The sequence below is a fragment of the Saccharomyces paradoxus genome, chromosome XVI (assembly GCF_002079055.1).
Source record: "Saccharomyces paradoxus chromosome XVI, complete sequence".
In the NCBI taxonomy this organism is placed as follows: Eukaryota; Fungi; Ascomycota; class Saccharomycetes; order Saccharomycetales; family Saccharomycetaceae; genus Saccharomyces; species Saccharomyces paradoxus.
In genome coordinates this window covers 782778-799446 of record NC_047502.1, presented here as the reverse complement: position 1 = coordinate 799446, position 16669 = coordinate 782778, and the positions used below count along the sequence as shown (strand labels likewise).

General features: G+C 38.1%; 9 protein-coding genes and 2 non-coding genes across 11 annotated transcripts; 6 read left to right on the top strand and 5 right to left on the bottom strand.

Moving 5' to 3' along the window:
• Window positions 1–108: 108 nt before the first annotated feature.
• SPAR_P03910 (bifunctional triacylglycerol lipase/ester hydrolase) lies at window positions 109–1023 on the top strand (the record flags this gene model as incomplete). Its single annotated transcript, XM_033913997.1, has 1 exon — window positions 109–1023. The coding sequence occupies one exon, from the start codon at window positions 109–111 to the stop codon at window positions 1021–1023; it is 915 nt and encodes a 304-aa protein (XP_033769888.1).
• A 729-nt stretch (window positions 1024–1752) lies between these two features.
• On the top strand, window positions 1753–1989 carry SPAR_P03900 (uncharacterized protein; the record flags this gene model as incomplete). The annotated part of the gene is made up of 1 exon (XM_033913996.1): window positions 1753–1989. The coding sequence occupies one exon, from the start codon at window positions 1753–1755 to the stop codon at window positions 1987–1989; it is 237 nt and encodes a 78-aa protein (XP_033769887.1).
• Window positions 1990–2332: 343 nt separating this feature from the next.
• Window positions 2333–4051, bottom strand: ASN1 (asparagine synthase (glutamine-hydrolyzing) 1; the record flags this gene model as incomplete). Its single annotated transcript, XM_033913995.1, has 1 exon — window positions 2333–4051. One exon carries the CDS (start codon window positions 4049–4051, stop codon window positions 2333–2335), a length of 1719 nt encoding a protein of 572 aa, XP_033769886.1.
• Window positions 4052–5247: 1196 nt separating this feature from the next.
• On the top strand, window positions 5248–6906 carry NOC4 (ribosome biosynthesis protein NOC4; the record flags this gene model as incomplete). The annotated part of the gene is made up of 1 exon (XM_033913994.1): window positions 5248–6906. One exon carries the CDS (start codon window positions 5248–5250, stop codon window positions 6904–6906), a length of 1659 nt encoding a protein of 552 aa, XP_033769885.1.
• A 147-nt stretch (window positions 6907–7053) lies between these two features.
• SPAR_Ptrna14I lies at window positions 7054–7127 on the bottom strand. Its single transcript has one exon. It is a non-coding gene; the product is annotated as a tRNA-Ile (tRNA).
• Window positions 7128–7589: 462 nt separating this feature from the next.
• Window positions 7590–8333, bottom strand: RRP15 (rRNA-processing protein RRP15; the record flags this gene model as incomplete). Its single annotated transcript, XM_033913993.1, has 1 exon — window positions 7590–8333. The coding sequence occupies one exon, from the start codon at window positions 8331–8333 to the stop codon at window positions 7590–7592; it is 744 nt and encodes a 247-aa protein (XP_033769884.1).
• Window positions 8334–8740: 407 nt separating this feature from the next.
• Window positions 8741–10930, top strand: KAR3 (Kar3p; the record flags this gene model as incomplete). Its single annotated transcript, XM_033913992.1, has 1 exon — window positions 8741–10930. One exon carries the CDS (start codon window positions 8741–8743, stop codon window positions 10928–10930), a length of 2190 nt encoding a protein of 729 aa, XP_033769883.1.
• A 192-nt stretch (window positions 10931–11122) lies between these two features.
• On the bottom strand, window positions 11123–12271 carry TAZ1 (lysophosphatidylcholine acyltransferase; the record flags this gene model as incomplete). The annotated part of the gene is made up of 1 exon (XM_033913991.1): window positions 11123–12271. One exon carries the CDS (start codon window positions 12269–12271, stop codon window positions 11123–11125), a length of 1149 nt encoding a protein of 382 aa, XP_033769882.1.
• A 340-nt stretch (window positions 12272–12611) lies between these two features.
• Window positions 12612–13514, top strand: LOA1 (lysophosphatidic acid acyltransferase LOA1; the record flags this gene model as incomplete). Its single annotated transcript, XM_033913990.1, has 1 exon — window positions 12612–13514. The coding sequence occupies one exon, from the start codon at window positions 12612–12614 to the stop codon at window positions 13512–13514; it is 903 nt and encodes a 300-aa protein (XP_033769881.1).
• A 686-nt stretch (window positions 13515–14200) lies between these two features.
• MEP3 (ammonium permease MEP3) lies at window positions 14201–15670 on the top strand (the record flags this gene model as incomplete). Its single annotated transcript, XM_033913989.1, has 1 exon — window positions 14201–15670. One exon carries the CDS (start codon window positions 14201–14203, stop codon window positions 15668–15670), a length of 1470 nt encoding a protein of 489 aa, XP_033769880.1.
• A 240-nt stretch (window positions 15671–15910) lies between these two features.
• SPAR_Ptrna13N lies at window positions 15911–15984 on the bottom strand. Its single transcript has one exon. It is a non-coding gene; the product is annotated as a tRNA-Asn (tRNA).
• Between the last annotated feature and the right edge of the window lie 685 nt (window positions 15985–16669).

Here is a 16669-nt window from a genome sequence, read left to right as displayed (position 1 = left end):
AAGAAAAAAACAGCATTGCAATAGCAGCAAAGCCCAAAACTACTAGAGGACGGAAGAAAACAGTCTACCTACTGCCCCACTGTTCTCCTTTTCAATTCTAGTGACCAAATGACAGTGAGAGAGTATACTAAATCGAAGTTGCCGTGCTCGATATTGAATATCACACCCGCAGTCACTAAAAGCGGCGAGGATGCACCTCTACTAGTATGGATTCCTGGTAATCCTGGACTTTTGTACTACTACCAAGAAATGTTACAGCATCTACATATGAAGCACCCAGATTGGGAGATCCTTGGTATATCTCATGCAGGAATGACATTGAACGCTAGTTCTAATACACCAATATTTTCTTTACAAGATCAAGTAGATCATCAGGTAGAGGTAATTAATAATTTCTCACACGAAAACAGAAAAATCATTATCATGGGACATTCGGTTGGGGCATACATCTTACAAAAAGTATGCCTTTCTAACAAACTGGTTGGTTCTGTACAGAAAGTCGGCCTCGTTACACCAACTGTGATGGACATTCACACCTCGGAGATGGGTATCAAAATGACAGCTGCACTCCATTATATTCCCCCATTGCCTCAGGTGGTATCATTGTTCAGCTATATTTTCTTTTACTGGATTTTATCAGAAGGATTTTCAAGATTTATTATCGACAAATTTATGGGCTGTGGAAGCACTGGCTATCAGGCTGTGTTGTCCACAAGAATATTTTTGACTCATAGGCAGTTTGTTCGCCAATCTCTAGGACTAGCTTCTCAGGAAATGGAAGAAATAACTACCAATTGGGAGTTTCAGGATAAATTTATCAATTATTGTGAAAAGAACGGGATTTCTATTTGGTTCCTGTTCAGTAGCGACGACCATTGGGTTTCTGACAATACAAGATCGCATTTATCGAATTACTATAAGGATAAAGTCAAGCAAGAACGCCTAAAAATTGATGTAACTGACAAGATGCCTCATTCATTCGTAGTAAAGCATACGGAATATGCCATTAATGCATTCTTTTAATGTCATGGCAAGGTTGATCAGCAATGGAATTACAGAGGGTAATGTGTGCTTTCATAGAAGCACTTTTTTTGGAGCGACCGCTCAACAATCGACGTTTACGAGACCTTTATAATCTCACAAATTGTTCTCGCATATAACTGCATTCGTGTGCATGTAAATATGTATATATCTACAAAAGGAAGCGAGGCATCAACGCTTCTCGTATGAGTACACAGGAAAGCTGTCTTTTTGATAACGATGAATAAAGGGTCAGCGTCGTTTGGGGACATTTTATTTTTTTTATAGAGATTTGGCTTGATGTGCAACTAAGCGAGTATTATCGGTCTGCGCGGCTTAGCCGCGGAAACAAAAAAAAGTGGCACAGAAACGAGCTCAAGAAAAGCTCCTCAGAGGTGTGTCATCAGAAACACCTCATTCATCCCTACTTCATGATACAGTCGTAAATGTGCAATTTGCTTGATGCTGGTACCAAGGCAACAAAGCTTGTATTCTTTACAGCCCTGTTGCGTTAGCTTGCATATATGATTTCGCTTCTCTAATTTTAATCATTAGCTCATCACATATACGACTCCTGTGCTGGAGCAGCATGATGGCAGGACTACTTCTCCGTCTTAAATATATAAATCTGCTAAACAAACTGAGCAAATGCACATAATTCTTTTTAATTTTTTATGTTGACTCTGTACTAAATACCAGCACTACCTAATAACGTTACCACTTCATTAACATATGAGTACTACCTTCAGAAAAATAAAACTAATATTCAAGAAAAATGATAGCCAATATCTGCAAAACTACCGAGCGGAAATGAAATCAAGAAATAAGAATACGATAATAACAAGACATGACCTACTAATCGCGCACGAAATGAAACAAAGGGCGTCGCTGGATAGGACCAACTCAATTAGTAATCTTCAGTCACAAGGTAAAAGGAGCTCAGATTCAAAAGAGTCCAGGAAATTATGAAAAAGAAATAAAGGAAGGGTGAAAATGAGGGCATGCTACTGCTTTCGTCATTTTTAAGACTATCGGATCCTGAGGAAGGGTGATATATTATAGAAAATATCAAAACCAGGAATAATATTCCACAGTGATAGCAACAGATTATGCGATGTGCATATTCACTTGTGGATGTACTTGATATTTTAGCAAGGCCGATAAAAAATGAATTATGAATAAAACTTCCGTCAGGTTATTATGAAATATGTATTTCTATATTCTTTTACTATTATCGTTATTGTTCGTCTTTCTATAAAAATATCTATAAGATTAATCCATAATTCTCTCATTTTGTATCTTTTAATGTTGTTTACTCGATGTGTTTATCATGAATTTGGGCATATCTACCGGAAGGATCTTCGGCACAACCCCAGTCAGCCTTTGGAATCCATCTCATAACGGTGTCAGCAACAGTCTTTTGAGGGAACAAAGCATCGAATTTCAGTCTGTACCAGAAAGCTTCTTTTGTGGTTGGGATATCACTACCCCATTCGGCCTTTGGACTGGCAAACATTTCATCAGAAATAACTGCTTCGGCAGTATCTTTTAGTCCATCAATCCACGAGTAACCAACACCGTCGGAAAACTGCTCCTTTTGTCTCCATAAGATCTCTTCTGGTAAATATGGCTTAGCATCTGGTTCTCCTGTGGTGTCGAATGCCTTCCTTAGAATGTATTTTTCGATACGGCCTTCCTTTGGTTTGATCATCTTTTCATTTGGATCGATGTTCATACACAATTGCAAGAATTCCCTGTCTAAGAATGGAACACGAGCCTCTAGACCCCAAGCCATGGTAGATTTGTTAGCTCTCAAACAATCGGCCAAGTGTAAGTTCTTGACACGTTGCACGGATTCGGTATGGAATTCTGCTGCAGAAGGAGCTTGTGCGAAATATAGATAACCACCGAAGATTTCATCTGAACCTTCTCCGGAAAGAACCATCTTGACACCTTGGGCTTTAATCTTCCGGGATAACAAGAACATTGGTGTGGAAGCTCTGATGGTAGTAACGTCATACGTTTCCAAATGGTAGATAACATCGTCCAAAGCGTCTAAACCTTCTTGCAATGTAAAGGTATGCTCATGATGGATAGAACCAATGAATTTGGCGACCTTTCTTGCGGCTTGCAAATCTGGAGCATTTGGTAAACCGATGGCAAAGGAATGAAGACTTGTCCAACCAGCGGTGTGTAGCTTACCGTCATCGTCGACACCTGCTAGATGTCTTGCTTTGCTGTCGTAAGTTGATGGTTCAACATCGTTAGTAGCCTTTACGGTTTCACGGGCGGCAATGGAAGCGATTAATGAGGAATCCAACCCACCTGACAATAAAACACCGTATGGAACTTCGGCCATTAATCTCTTTCTAACGGCTTTTTCTAAAGAGTGTCTGATGGCCATGTAATCTATTGGAGTGGAAGGAATACGTTTTTCGTCCAGCCAATCTGGTGTGAAGTAACGAGTGATCTTGTCGGTCTTAGAATCATAAACGTGACCCGGTGGGAATGCAGTGATAGTGTCACAGTCGTCAGTTAAACATTTCAGTTCAGATGCAAAATAAACGGTCTTTGGAGAAGCAGATGAGCGTCCCATATATAGTGTCGTAATACCAATTGGGTCTCTGGCTGCCACAATACGGTCTTGTTTAGCATCGTAGAGAGTCCAAGCAAACATACCATCCAAGTACTTAGGAGCATCGATATCGTGCTTTAGGTACACTGGAATGATAGGCTCACAGTCACTTAGTGTTTCGAACTGATAATCTGCGCATTCTTCTCTTAACTGAATGTGATTGTATATTTCACCGTTAACACATAACATGTAGTCTCCGTCTGAGGAAGTGATCGGTTGAGCGCCGGATTCCACACCAACAATGGCTAGTCTTTCATGAACGAATATAGTGGAGTTTTTGATGGCATTACCGGACCAATCTGGACCACGGTGTCTGATTCTTTTTGATAATTGTAGAGCCTTTGGCTTATACCTATGCACATCTTCGTGCTTGAAAGCGGCGAAAATACCACACATCTTAAATTTACGTCCAGTTTATATCTTGTATGTAAAGCAAGTTACACTTTTCCTAATTTGCTATATAAAAGTAAGAGTATACATCCAGGGTCCAGGCGAGATTTATCTTCCAGTAGTGTTCACTATAGAGTTATATATGCACACTATACATGCACATGAATTTAAGAAAGAACGATTTGTCATCTCGAGTGGGCAGCAAATTTTCAGTTTTGCAGAATGAGTCAAATGTTACATGAGTTAAGGCTCTTTTCTTCGTGCTCTTTCTCTGTCTGAGCCTGTCAAATGATAACAGTCGTAGATTCCTGTACTAGTTTGCCCTACGCGGCAGCAATGCTGCCGCCGTGTGATTGGTGGATAGATAGTGCCAAAGATAAGAAACGGTAGTTGATGCCCGATAGTGCGTTCCAGCGCAGAAAGACAGACCCCGAGCGTATTTGCGCTCGCCTTGCACGAAGGCAGTCGGCATTTGTAGTAACAATAGGCGTAATTTACGCACGCACTGGTTTCCACAGAGACCAGTTGCCAGTCTTCCATGCAAGTTCGCTTAACAATTTATTGACGGAGAATTTTTCGGGGTGCTCGTTTTTGTAGCCTTCTTCGGTACGATTTAAATCGCACAAGTTTTGACTAGTCTAAAGTTTAAGAATGTATATAGCTACTCGTGTACAGACGACTGCTCCCAAGTCAAAAATAATAAGAGAAAATGAAAAAAAGAATCAGAATTTTATAAAAGCGTCCTTGTCATTCTTAAGAATGTAACAAGATCAATGGGTTGCGCAGGAACCGCTGTCTCCATTAAAACCTCAGATCGCTCCGAGAAGAATTGTTCGATTTGAAACGCAAATAGTATCATCGTATTCTTTTAAAAACTTGGAAGGTCATTGGTTTCTTTGAAATGAAACCTTTAATATAGCATCAAACGCTTCTTAATAAGACTTATGTACTGAGTGTTTTCGCTTTTTATACTTGTTGGATGAAAACCAAAAAAAAGAAAAAAAGAAGAAAAGTTTTTCAAAACTTCTCTACGGGTAATCTATCATATTTTGAGGCTTTAGGGCTATTCTTGAAATTTTTCACTAAAATTTTCCAGCTGGTAAAAAAAAAGAGAATAACGTATTTGATGAGATGCGATGAGATATGATTAAAAATACTGTTTTGCCAAGCAGAGAAATCTATTAAAGAGAAACTTAAGAAATATGGCATTGCCTATATCAGAAATCAAAGATATTGCCAAGAGGCTGACTGCTGCAAGCGACAGAAAGCAGTACAACTCCATTATTAAATTAGTCAATGAACTTGTGATTCCAGATAATGTTACACAATTGGAAGAAGAGGAGACAGAAAGAAACTTAAGATTTCTAGTTATGTCACTATTTCAAATATTTAGGAAACTGTTTTCTCGTGGCGATTTAACCGTTCCTTCGTCCAAAAAGGCCACTTTGGAGAAAGAACAGTTTGTTAATTGGTGTAGGAAGGTCTATGAAGCATTCAAGACGAAGCTGTTAGCTATTATTTCGGACATACCGTTTGAAACATCTCTTGGATTAGATTCGCTTGATGTCTATCTTCAACTTGCGGAGCTGGAATCAACTCATTTTGCATCTAAAAAGGGCGCCCCATTTTTCCCCAATAAGACATTCAGAAAGTTAATCATCGCCCTATGGTCCTCGAACATGGGCGAAATAGAAGACGTCAAGAACTCGGGAGCATCTGAAAATGTAATCATAATAGAATTTACGGAAAAATATTATACGAAATTTGCAGATATTCAGTACTACTTCCAATCTGAATTTAACCAACTGTTAGACGACCCAGCTTATCAGGATTTACTTTTAAAAAACGTAGGTAAATGGTTGGCTTTAGCAAACCATGATAAGCATTGTTCTAATTCGGACGCAGATTTGGAGATCTTTGTACCAAATCCACCACAAGCCATCGAGAACGAATCCAAGTTCAAGTCAAATTTCGAAAAAAATTGGTTATCTCTCTTAAATGGTCAATTATCTCTACAGCAGTATAAGTCTATCCTGTTAATATTGCATAAGAGAATAATACCTCATTTTCACACACCGACTAAACTAATGGATTTTCTTACTGATTCCTACAATTTGCAAAGCTCTAATAACAACGCTGGTGTTATACCCATCCTAGCTTTGAACGGCCTTTTTGAATTGATGAAGAGATTCAACTTGGAGTATCCAAACTTTTACATGAAACTTTATCAAATCATAAGCCCAGATCTGATGCATGTGAAATACAGAGCAAGATTCTTCAGGTTAATGGATGTATTTTTGTCGTCAACACATTTATCTGCCCATTTAGTGGCATCTTTTATCAAAAAGTTAGCAAGGCTTACGCTGGAATCACCACCTTCTGCTATCGTCACGGTGATTCCCTTCATTTATAATTTAATCAGGAAGCATCCTAATTGTATGATTATGCTGCACAACCCAGCTTTCATTTCTAACCCATTCCAGACATCCGATCAAGTCGCGCACTTGAAAATTCTGAAAGAAAACTACGTGGATCCCTTCGATGTTCATGAATCAGACCCTGAATCAACTCATGCGCTGGATTCCTCTCTGTGGGAGCTGGCGTCATTGATGGAACATTATCATCCTAATGTAGCCACATTGGCCAAGATATTTGCTCAACCATTCAAGAAGCTGAGCTATAACATGGAAGATTTCCTAGACTGGAACTACGATTCTTTGCTCAGTGCAGAATCTTCAAGAAAGTTGAAGACACTTCCTACGTTAGAATTTGAGACTTTCACAAATGTTTTTGATAATGAAGAAGGCGAAAATGGATCATCATCCCAAAGTAAAGTCTACTTGTCCGGGGTAGCATGGTAAAAGCGAAGACAAATCACGAAATTTTTAAAAGTGTGTATATATACATTTGTATCAACAGAGTCATAGATTGCCCTTGTTTGAAAAGTAAAAAATAGAAAACAGTTTATCATTGTGTCAGTTTGCTGGCAAAGTAAAATAAAAAGAAAATGGTCTCTAGCGGGATCGAACCGCTGATCCCCGCGTTATTAGCACGGTGCCTTAACCAACTGGGCCAAGAGACCACTTTAGGGTTGATGAATTTTTAAATCAAAAAATATTTCATATTTCTGAAATCTCTTATTATACGATGTATGAAAATGAATCAAACCTTAATTTCCTTCGATGTAGTTCAATTATAATTTGATGAAGAGCTGAAGAAAATTGCCATATTTTGGAGGAAGTGAACAAGTACACTACCAAACCATTTTTTATATTTCCTTGAAATGTACCAATATTTTCCATATATAGATAAGGGCATAAATTTAACACTTGGTTTTTTTGCCAAAAACAATTCAGGATCGATGGCTCCAAAAAGTTTTGCAATTGATATGAATCTATGTGATGATATAGAATGCAGACGAATTTCACTTGCAGGGAGGAGGGAAAATATGGCATTCCTTTCTCGCTTAACATAAACTAAATAATATACAGTTTTTATTTCTTTCTCTAATTATTTCTTTTCTTTTTTGACATGAATATGTTGATTATTCATTGTCGCTTCCTGCGGCAGCTTTAACCAAATCCAAAAATTTTTCTTTGGAAACTTCGGTGATCAATTCTTTCTTTTCTTCTTTATTCTTGATTCCGCTTAAATTTTCGGTTACTTCTTTTTCTGTCTTTACTTGAGTTGCTAAAATTGCATTAAATAATTTCACGGCACCCTTTTGAGCGATCTTTCTAAGCACTGTCTCTCTCTCAAGCACCTTTCTAATATTTCCTGACCTATCTTCTCCAGAAGAAATTGGAATAATATCCCGCTTCCTGGCTTTGCCCAATAACTTTTTTTTTTCTGCCAATAGTGCCTTTCTAGCCTTGTACTCTAGCTTTTCTGATTCACTTTGTTTCAGCACCTTTTTGTTTCTAGCCATGATAGGGTCTTTCCTGTCGTATGCTTTCAAATGCGATGACAGAATAGCATTAACTGCAGTAGAAAATCCAGCAGAACCATCATCATGTTTGCTGTTCTTAGATTTTTTCTTTCTTGGAAAGTCATCGTCTTCTTCCTCTTCCCCTTCAGTATCACTTTGTTCGTTTTCTATAATTTCGGATGATTCATCACTAGAGCTATTTTGCTCGTCTTGTTCCACCTCCTCCTCTGCCGACACTGACTCTTTTTCCAGGTTATTATTCAATTCTAAGCTGCTGCCACCCTTTTTCTCACGCCCGACATCTGCGTCCTTTTTGGTTCTTTTCTTATTCTTAGTGTCTACTGTGTGCTTAGAGCCCATTATCAATTATGTACTGACCTTTATTCAGCTTTTATACCGCTTTATCTATAGCATCTGTTTATTACATCTCATTATGTTTTTTGGGCATCGATTCTTAGATTTTTTTTCTTTCAAAATTTTCCATTCAGAGGGTAACGGAGATACACCAAAATGAATCTCAAACAAAACCAAAACAAACATTGTTTACCATTTGATGCACCTCGAATCGGAATGTAATGACGAGTGTTACAGCTAACCAAAGAGACTATCGAACAACTATATAGGGATTAAACCTATCCATTTTTTTGTTCTTTGTGTCTCAATTATTTTATTTTAATATACCATATTAACTATCCATAGTCCTTGTTCAAAAAAAAGGTAGATTTTGAAATAAAAGAACTAAGAGAAGTTCCAGCAACTACTAAGCTATGGAATCTCTTCCTCGTACTCCTACAAAAAATAGACCTACGCAACATCCCTCTACACCGTCGCCGAAAAATGATGTTATGGCTCTGAAGGGCTACAAGAGAAGGAATACGACAACTCCACCACCTAAACACACTCTTCTGAAACCGCAACAGACGGATGTCCACAGACACTCATTGGCTAGTCAGAGTCGCATATCCATTTCACCCAATCGTGAACTCTTGAGAAATTATAAAGGCTCGGCAAATTTGGTTTACGGAAATCAGAAAAGCAATTCTGGTGTGACTTCCTTTTATAAGGAAAATGTCAATGAACTCAATAGAACACAAGCAATCTTATTTGAAAAAAAGGCAACGCTAGATTTACTGAAAGACGAACTAACAGAAACAAAAGAGAAAATCAACGCCGTTAATCTCAAGTTTGAAACCCTTCGTGAAGAAAAGATAAAAATTGAACAGCAACTGAATTTGAAGAACAATGAACTCATCTCCATTAAAGAAGAATTTTTGTCAAAGAAGCAGTTTATGAATGAAGGCCACGAAATACATTTAAAACAGCTAGCAGCATCGAATAAAAAAGACCTGAAACAAATGGAAAATGAATACAAAACAAAAATTGAGAAATTGAAATTTATGAAGATTAAACAATTTGAAAATGAAAGAGCGTCGCTTTTAGATAAAATAGAAGAGGTAAGAAACAAAATCACTATGAATCCTTCTACTTTACAGGAAATGTTGAGTGATGTTGAACAAAAGCAAAGGCTTGAAAAAGAAGAATGGCTTACAGAGTACCAAACCCAATGGAAAAACAATATGGAGCTGAATAATAAACATATTCAGGACATCGAAAACATGAAAAAGGAGATCGAAAATGTGTTGAAACCCAAATTGACAGAAAAAAAGAAGCTCTTAACAGAGAAGCGTAATGCGTATGAAGCTATTAAAGTAAAAGTTAAAGAAAAGGAGGAAGAAACTACAAAGCTTAAAGATGAGGTGGCTTCAAAAGAGAAGACTAACCTAAAAACTTTGGAGAGGATCAAAGAGTTGGAGGAATACATAAAAGACACCGAACTAGGTATGAAGGAGTTGAACGAGATTCTAATTAAAGAGGAAACGGTTAGACGTACACTGCATAATGAATTACAAGAATTAAGAGGAAATATACGAGTTTATTGTAGGATTCGTCCGGCTCTAGAAACTTTGGAAGACTCTGATACTAGCCTTATTAATGTTAATGAATTTGATGACAACCGTGGTATTCAATCTATGGAAGTCACGAAAATACAAAATACAGCGCAAGTGCATGAATTCAAATTCGATAAAATATTTGATCAACAGGACACGAATGCAGATGTTTTTAAAGAAGTTGGCCAATTAGTACAGAGTTCTTTAGATGGATATAATGTTTGTATCTTTGCATATGGGCAAACAGGATCTGGGAAAACTTTCACTATGCTAAATCCAAGAGACGGCATCATTCCATCCACAATATCTCATATATTCAACTGGATCAATAAGTTAAAAACGAAAGGGTGGGATTATAAAGTTGACTGCGAGTTCATTGAGATCTATAATGAGAATATTATAGACCTATTGAGAAATGACAGTAATAATAAAGAAGACACAAACACTGGCTTAAAGCATGAAATACGCCACGATCAGGAAACTAAAACTACCATGATAACGAATGTTACGAGTTGCAAGCTTGAATCGGAAGAAATGGTTGACATGATACTGAAAAGGGCAAATAAATTAAGGTCCACTGCTAGCACAGCATCAAACGAGCATTCTTCCCGTTCACACAGTATTTTCATAATTCATTTGTCAGGATCAAACACAAAAACTGGAGCGCAGTCATATGGTACACTAAATCTTGTTGATTTGGCCGGTTCCGAAAGAATAAATATCTCTCAAGTTGTGGGCGATCGATTAAGAGAAACTCAAAATATTAACAAATCTTTAAGTTGCTTAGGTGACGTTATTCATGCATTAGGTCAACCTGATAGTACTAAAAGACATATACCATTCAGAAACTCAAAACTGACGTACCTACTACAATATTCACTAACTGGGGACTCGAAAACGTTGATGTTTGTCAACATTTCACCAAGTTCCTCTCATATCAATGAAACTTTAAATTCATTAAGATTTGCATCTAAAGTGAATTCAACCAGAATGGTATGTAGAAAGTGACGTCAGGAGTCTTTTTCCGTACTCTATTGGCAAATGATGGAGACTGTTCATATATTCACCATGTGTAACTATAACACATATAGAACTCATTTTAAATGCGCATAGTTAAAAAGCAAAGTAAGTAATGAATATTTGTTATGTAAAAAAGATTTCTTATATGCTAGTATTTACGCAAATTTAATTACTTGCGTTTTAATCATCCTTACGCTTTGGTTCTGAAGGCAAAAATTTTTGCATTCTCCTTATTGCCCAATTTTCACCAATGACTTTAACATCTGGGTCGGATTTACCTTCTGTGGTGTTGAATCGCTTCCACCATGAGGGGGATTTGAACCTAGGGTCTTCGCGTGGTAATTTGCGAACTTCATTTCTAATTTCAGCGACATGGGATCTCAGTTCAGCGGCTAATCTGCTTCTTAAATTTTGCGCCTCTTCGCCATATTTCAATTCGTCAGAGAGGTCGTTAGGATTTTTGGGATCGTAATACTTTTCAACCAAGTGCTTCCATTCTTTTCTGTACCTGCCGATTAAATCGTCATTCAAAGGATCTCCTATGGTAACATTTACTTCAGAGCCAAAGTTTCTTGGCAGAATTTGTCTAAACATTGAATCTGTGGCTGCTTCGGAAGCTATTTTTTCAAACCCGGTAGCAAATATTGGTACTATAATGGGCGGCTTTGTTGCTTCTAGGATCATCCTGGTGATACCCCACTTGAAATACCTCATCGAATTTTCAAAAGGCGGATATAATTGCAGTACAAATCCTTCTGGATAGACGTGAACCCAAGATGGCTTCGACCTTATTATTGGCGGGGAGTAGGTTTCTCTTATTTTCTTCAGCGAACGAGGGCCCTCCGAATGAGGAGTCCATTCTAAGTCTAAAGTGTCGTCAGGACTTAACAACCTTATTGAAGCATCTATAGAACCTTGAAATGGACCTACACCAAACCTTTCTGTGGAAAGAACTTGGCCAAGTGAGAAAAAGTTGGCCAGAAATTTATTTTGAAAACAGATATTATGTGCACCCAAAGACCACCTTATGTTGTCTAGAGACGTAAATAACTTATACGGCAGTGTTGCCCAAACTAACGGATCATCAACCATACTCATATGGTTCATCACCGTCATAAGGCCTCTATTTTCAGTCTTGGAGCATTCCAACGCGGCTTCTAATTTTTCACAACCATTCAGTTTGACATTATAGCACGTGAATAGAAGTAGTTTTGACACACCAAAGGTTAGTAACGATGTGCTATATGAAAGAAATCTCCAAAGGGGGTTTCTTCTTGGATAGGCTTCTAAAAATTCATCTCCTCTCTCTAGGACATCTCTAAAAGACATTTGACGGAAAAAATTTACTTTTTTTTTGAAAAATGAACGATCTTATTAAGAAGAAAATGTTTTCAGAGGATGAGGTCCTTGGTAAATGATTTGTTGCTAGAATTACTTGGCATATATGTATGCTTGTTTTCTCCATCCTTAAGTTATTTTACAAACAAGACGCTATATTTGAGGTCCGATACCTCGGTCTGAGTGAGCGCAGAGGAAAAAAGCTATCTCAAGAAAAAAAGAAAAACGTGAAGGCTTTTCCCAGTATGACGAAAAAAACATGATAAGAATATTGGGAGGTCTTAGCGTGGAAGAAGCAGCTCCTAGAAGGTGACAAGATAGACGGGAAGATATGGAAAAGTACACCAATTGGCGAGACAATGGTACGGGAATAGCTCCATTTTTACCAAACACGATCAGAAAACCCAGTAGGGTGATGACAGCGTGTTTGTTGAGTATCCTGGGAGTGAAGACCATTATAATGCTACCATTGATTTTGATATACCTTCTAACTGGCCAGAACAACTTACTGGGTCTAATACTGAAGTTTTTATTTAATTGGAAGGAAGAAATTACGGTGCAAGGAATCAAGAAACGTGACATGAAGAAATCCAAGCATTACCCACAGAAGGGCAAGCTTTATATTTGCAATTGCACCTCACCTTTGGATGCCTTTTCAGTAGTGTTATTGGCTCAGGGACCTGTTTCGTTGTTGGTGCCATCCAACGACATTGTATACAAAGTTTCCATAACAGAGTTCATTAAATTCATTCTCTCCGGTGGGTTGGATATCAAGCTGTATGGGTACGAGGTAGCAGAGCTATCCCAATTGGGCAATACCGTAAATTTTATGTTTGCCGAGGGTACCTCATGTAATGGTAAAAGCGTTTTACCGTTCAATATAACCGGAAGAAAACTCGAGCAATTCATAGACCCTTCAGTGGCTACAATGAACCCCATAATGGTTAAAAGTAAAAAATTTGAACTGCAGACCATCCAAATCAAAACTAATAAAACTGCCATCACCACATTGCCCATCTCCAACATGGAATATTTATCGAGATTTTTGAGCAAGGGCGTCCATGTTAAATGCAAGATCAACGAGCCACAAGTACTCTCAGATAATTTAGAGGAATTGCGTGTTGCACTAAACGGTGGCGACAAATATAAACTTGTCTCACGGAAATTAGACGTTGAATCCAAAAGGAATTTTGTGAAGGAATATACCAGCGATCAACGTAAAAAGAGAAACTAGAAAAACTGTGCAAAAGCATGCATGCATATATACGTATTTAGGAGTATGTATTGCATTTAGATGGAACAAACAAGAAAAAAAAGAGAAGACAGTCCGTTTCTGTCACTCCACTATTTACTGACACTTTCTCGACCTCCCTATAGCCAATTCCGGTTCCGGCGAAAAGTGCCGCGCGGCGGAGAAACATCTCCACCTTATCAAAACGCCAAATCCTTATCTCTCGCAGCTGGTTTGCCCGCGATAAGGCGGGCGAGTTATTTTGTAGTTTTTCAAAAATGGTCTTTTCATCTCGAGGTTTTCCCTCGCTGTCCACGCTATGGCCCTTTTCAGCTAAGGTACCAGATGGTATATTTTAGATGTTATATATAAATGTTAAAGTTGTATCTTTTAGCAGATTTGATATGCTGATATGCAGCACGGACTTTCCTTCTTCTTGTCTTATCGTATCTTATCGCATCAATTTGATAGATATCTTCTCCCTTTTCTCTCTTGTAGAATAAGGTTCTGTGCTTTTGAATCTGATAGCCGCTTGCTTTCAGTCGCTTCTTCTTTCCTTTGGTTCTTTGATTGTCTATTACAATCAATGCAGGCTAGTTAAGGGTCCAATCACTTTCGGAATTGATTTGTAAAGGGCGAAGACATTTTTTTTAGAAGATACAATAGAAACATATAGATTTAGAGTTCACATGACTCGAGGAGACGGACATCTATGGACAGAGACATATGATAGTTCTACAGTCGCTTTTATGATCTTAGGTGCCGCCCTAGTTTTCTTTATGGTACCAGGGCTGGGCTTTCTTTATTCTGGTTTGGCAAGAAGAAAGTCTGCTCTGGCTTTAATTTGGGTAGTGATAATGGCTACCTTAGTCGGTATGCTACAATGGTATTTTTGGGGCTATTCATTAGCTTTCTCTAAGACTGCGACGAATAACAAATTCATCGGGAACTTAGATTCATTTGGGTTTAGAAACGTCTATGGTAAAATTTCGGATGATTCTACATATCCTGAACTGATTTATGCCATTTTTCAAATGATGTTCATGTGTGTCGCATTGAGTATTATAGCGGGTGCCACCGCGGAAAGAGGTAAGCTTTTTCCACATATGGTTTTTCTTTTTGTTTTTGCGACTTTGGTTTACTGTCCTATCACTTATTGGATTTGGGCACCAGGTGGGTGGGCCTTCCAATGGGGGGTATTAGACTGGGCTGGCGGTGGAAATATTGAAATCCTGAGTGCTGTGGCTGGTTTTGTTTACTCTTATTTTCTAGGAAGAAGAAAAGAAAATCTCCTGATCAACTTTAGACCACATAACGTTTCCATGGTGACTTTGGGAACTTGTATACTGTGGTTTGGTTGGTTGCTGTTCAATGCAGCAAGCTCACTGTCGCCAAATATGAGATCCGTATACGCGTTCATGAACACCTGCCTCAGCGCCACCACGGGTGGAATGACGTGGTGTTTGTTAGATTATCGTTCTGAAAAGAAATGGTCCACTGTTGGGTTATGCTCCGGCATTATCTGTGGCTTAGTTGCTGCCACACCTAGCTCCGGTTGTATTACTCTTTATGGTTCTTTGATCCAAGGTATAATAGCAGGTGTTGTTTGTAATTTTGCAACAAAAATAAAATATTACTTGAAAGTGGATGATTCCTTGGATTTATTAGCAGAACACGGTATCGCTGGCGTGGTAGGATTAATTTTTAACGCTCTATTTGCAGCTGATTGGGTTATTGGGATGGATGGTACTACAAAACATAAGGGTGGTTGGTTAACGCATAACTGGAAACAAATGTACATTCAAATTGCCTATATCGGTGCTTCTGCGGGCTACTGTGCTGTGGTAACAGCCATCATTTGCTTTGTATTAGGCAAAATTCCGGGTGTCCAGTTAAGAGTCACAGAGGAAGCCGAAGCATTAGGGTTGGATGAAGATCAAATAGGCGAATTCGCTTATGATTACGTGGAAGTTAGAAGAGATTATTACCAGTGGGGGGTAGATACTGATGCCCTTCATACTACATGCAATGGCGCTAATTCTGCTTCTGAAACAAACCCTACTGAGGACAGCCAAAACTCTTCGTTGTCATCAGCTACAGTAAGTGGCCAAAACGAAAAAACAAGTAATCATAACCTACATCACGCAAAAGAAGCATGAATGAATTTCTTCATAATTCACGGCTAGTACATTGAACGGAAGTGTCGCAATACTAGATTCTTTTTCCTTTGTTTATTTATTATTCATCTTTTTAAATTTATATTCTGCATTTCTATCATAGACACAAAACAAATTCATTTCATCATTTGGTACTTTATATACCATAATAATATGTAAACCACTTGGTGTTTGTTGCTTTAAACTCATTTTGAGTAAAGCGCTGCATTAATAAAAAATAAACGACCCCAGTGAGGGTTGAACTCACGATCTTGCGATTAACAGTCGCACGCCTTAACCAACTTGGCCATGGAGTCAGAAATAACGACAATCTTTCATCCAGAAATTGTACTTCACATCTAAGTTATTTTTCCGATATTGATCTACCCTGTGACAAAAATGTGGATAATGAGATAAAAATTGGTTCTGAGAATCGGGCGAATAATTAGATAATTGTTGGGATTCCATTGTTACTAAAGGCTATAATATTAGGTATATAGAATATACTAGAAGTTCTCCTCGAGGATATAGGAATCCACAAAAGGGATTCGATAGTTCTACAGAGTATTATTACCTTATCTTCTTTCTTTTTATATGTTGTCATTCATTATCCTATTACATTATCAATCCTTGCATTTCTGCTCCCATTAGATTGGATGACTGTTTCTCAATCTTTATGCCATCCTCTTACACCGCATGTGATACTATAGTAGTAGCGTGAGTGCTACTAAATAGATGATATTAGAATTTCATTACAACAGGTTCTGTAACTTCTTTAAGCGATTCCGTCACGTTTCGGGTTCAGCCTGTTTGTTTCCATTTCAGGGTTACAATTCTTCAATCCAGCCGCGGTTCCAATGAGAAATAAATATTAACGTTGTTTTCTCGTCAAGGAACTCCTTAATCGTTTTCCGTCGTATCTAACATGCTTTTGTGGAAGAGAATGCCATTGCTAAACTAAAGATGTGTAACGATGAAAAACTTTCCAAAAGTACCAATAAG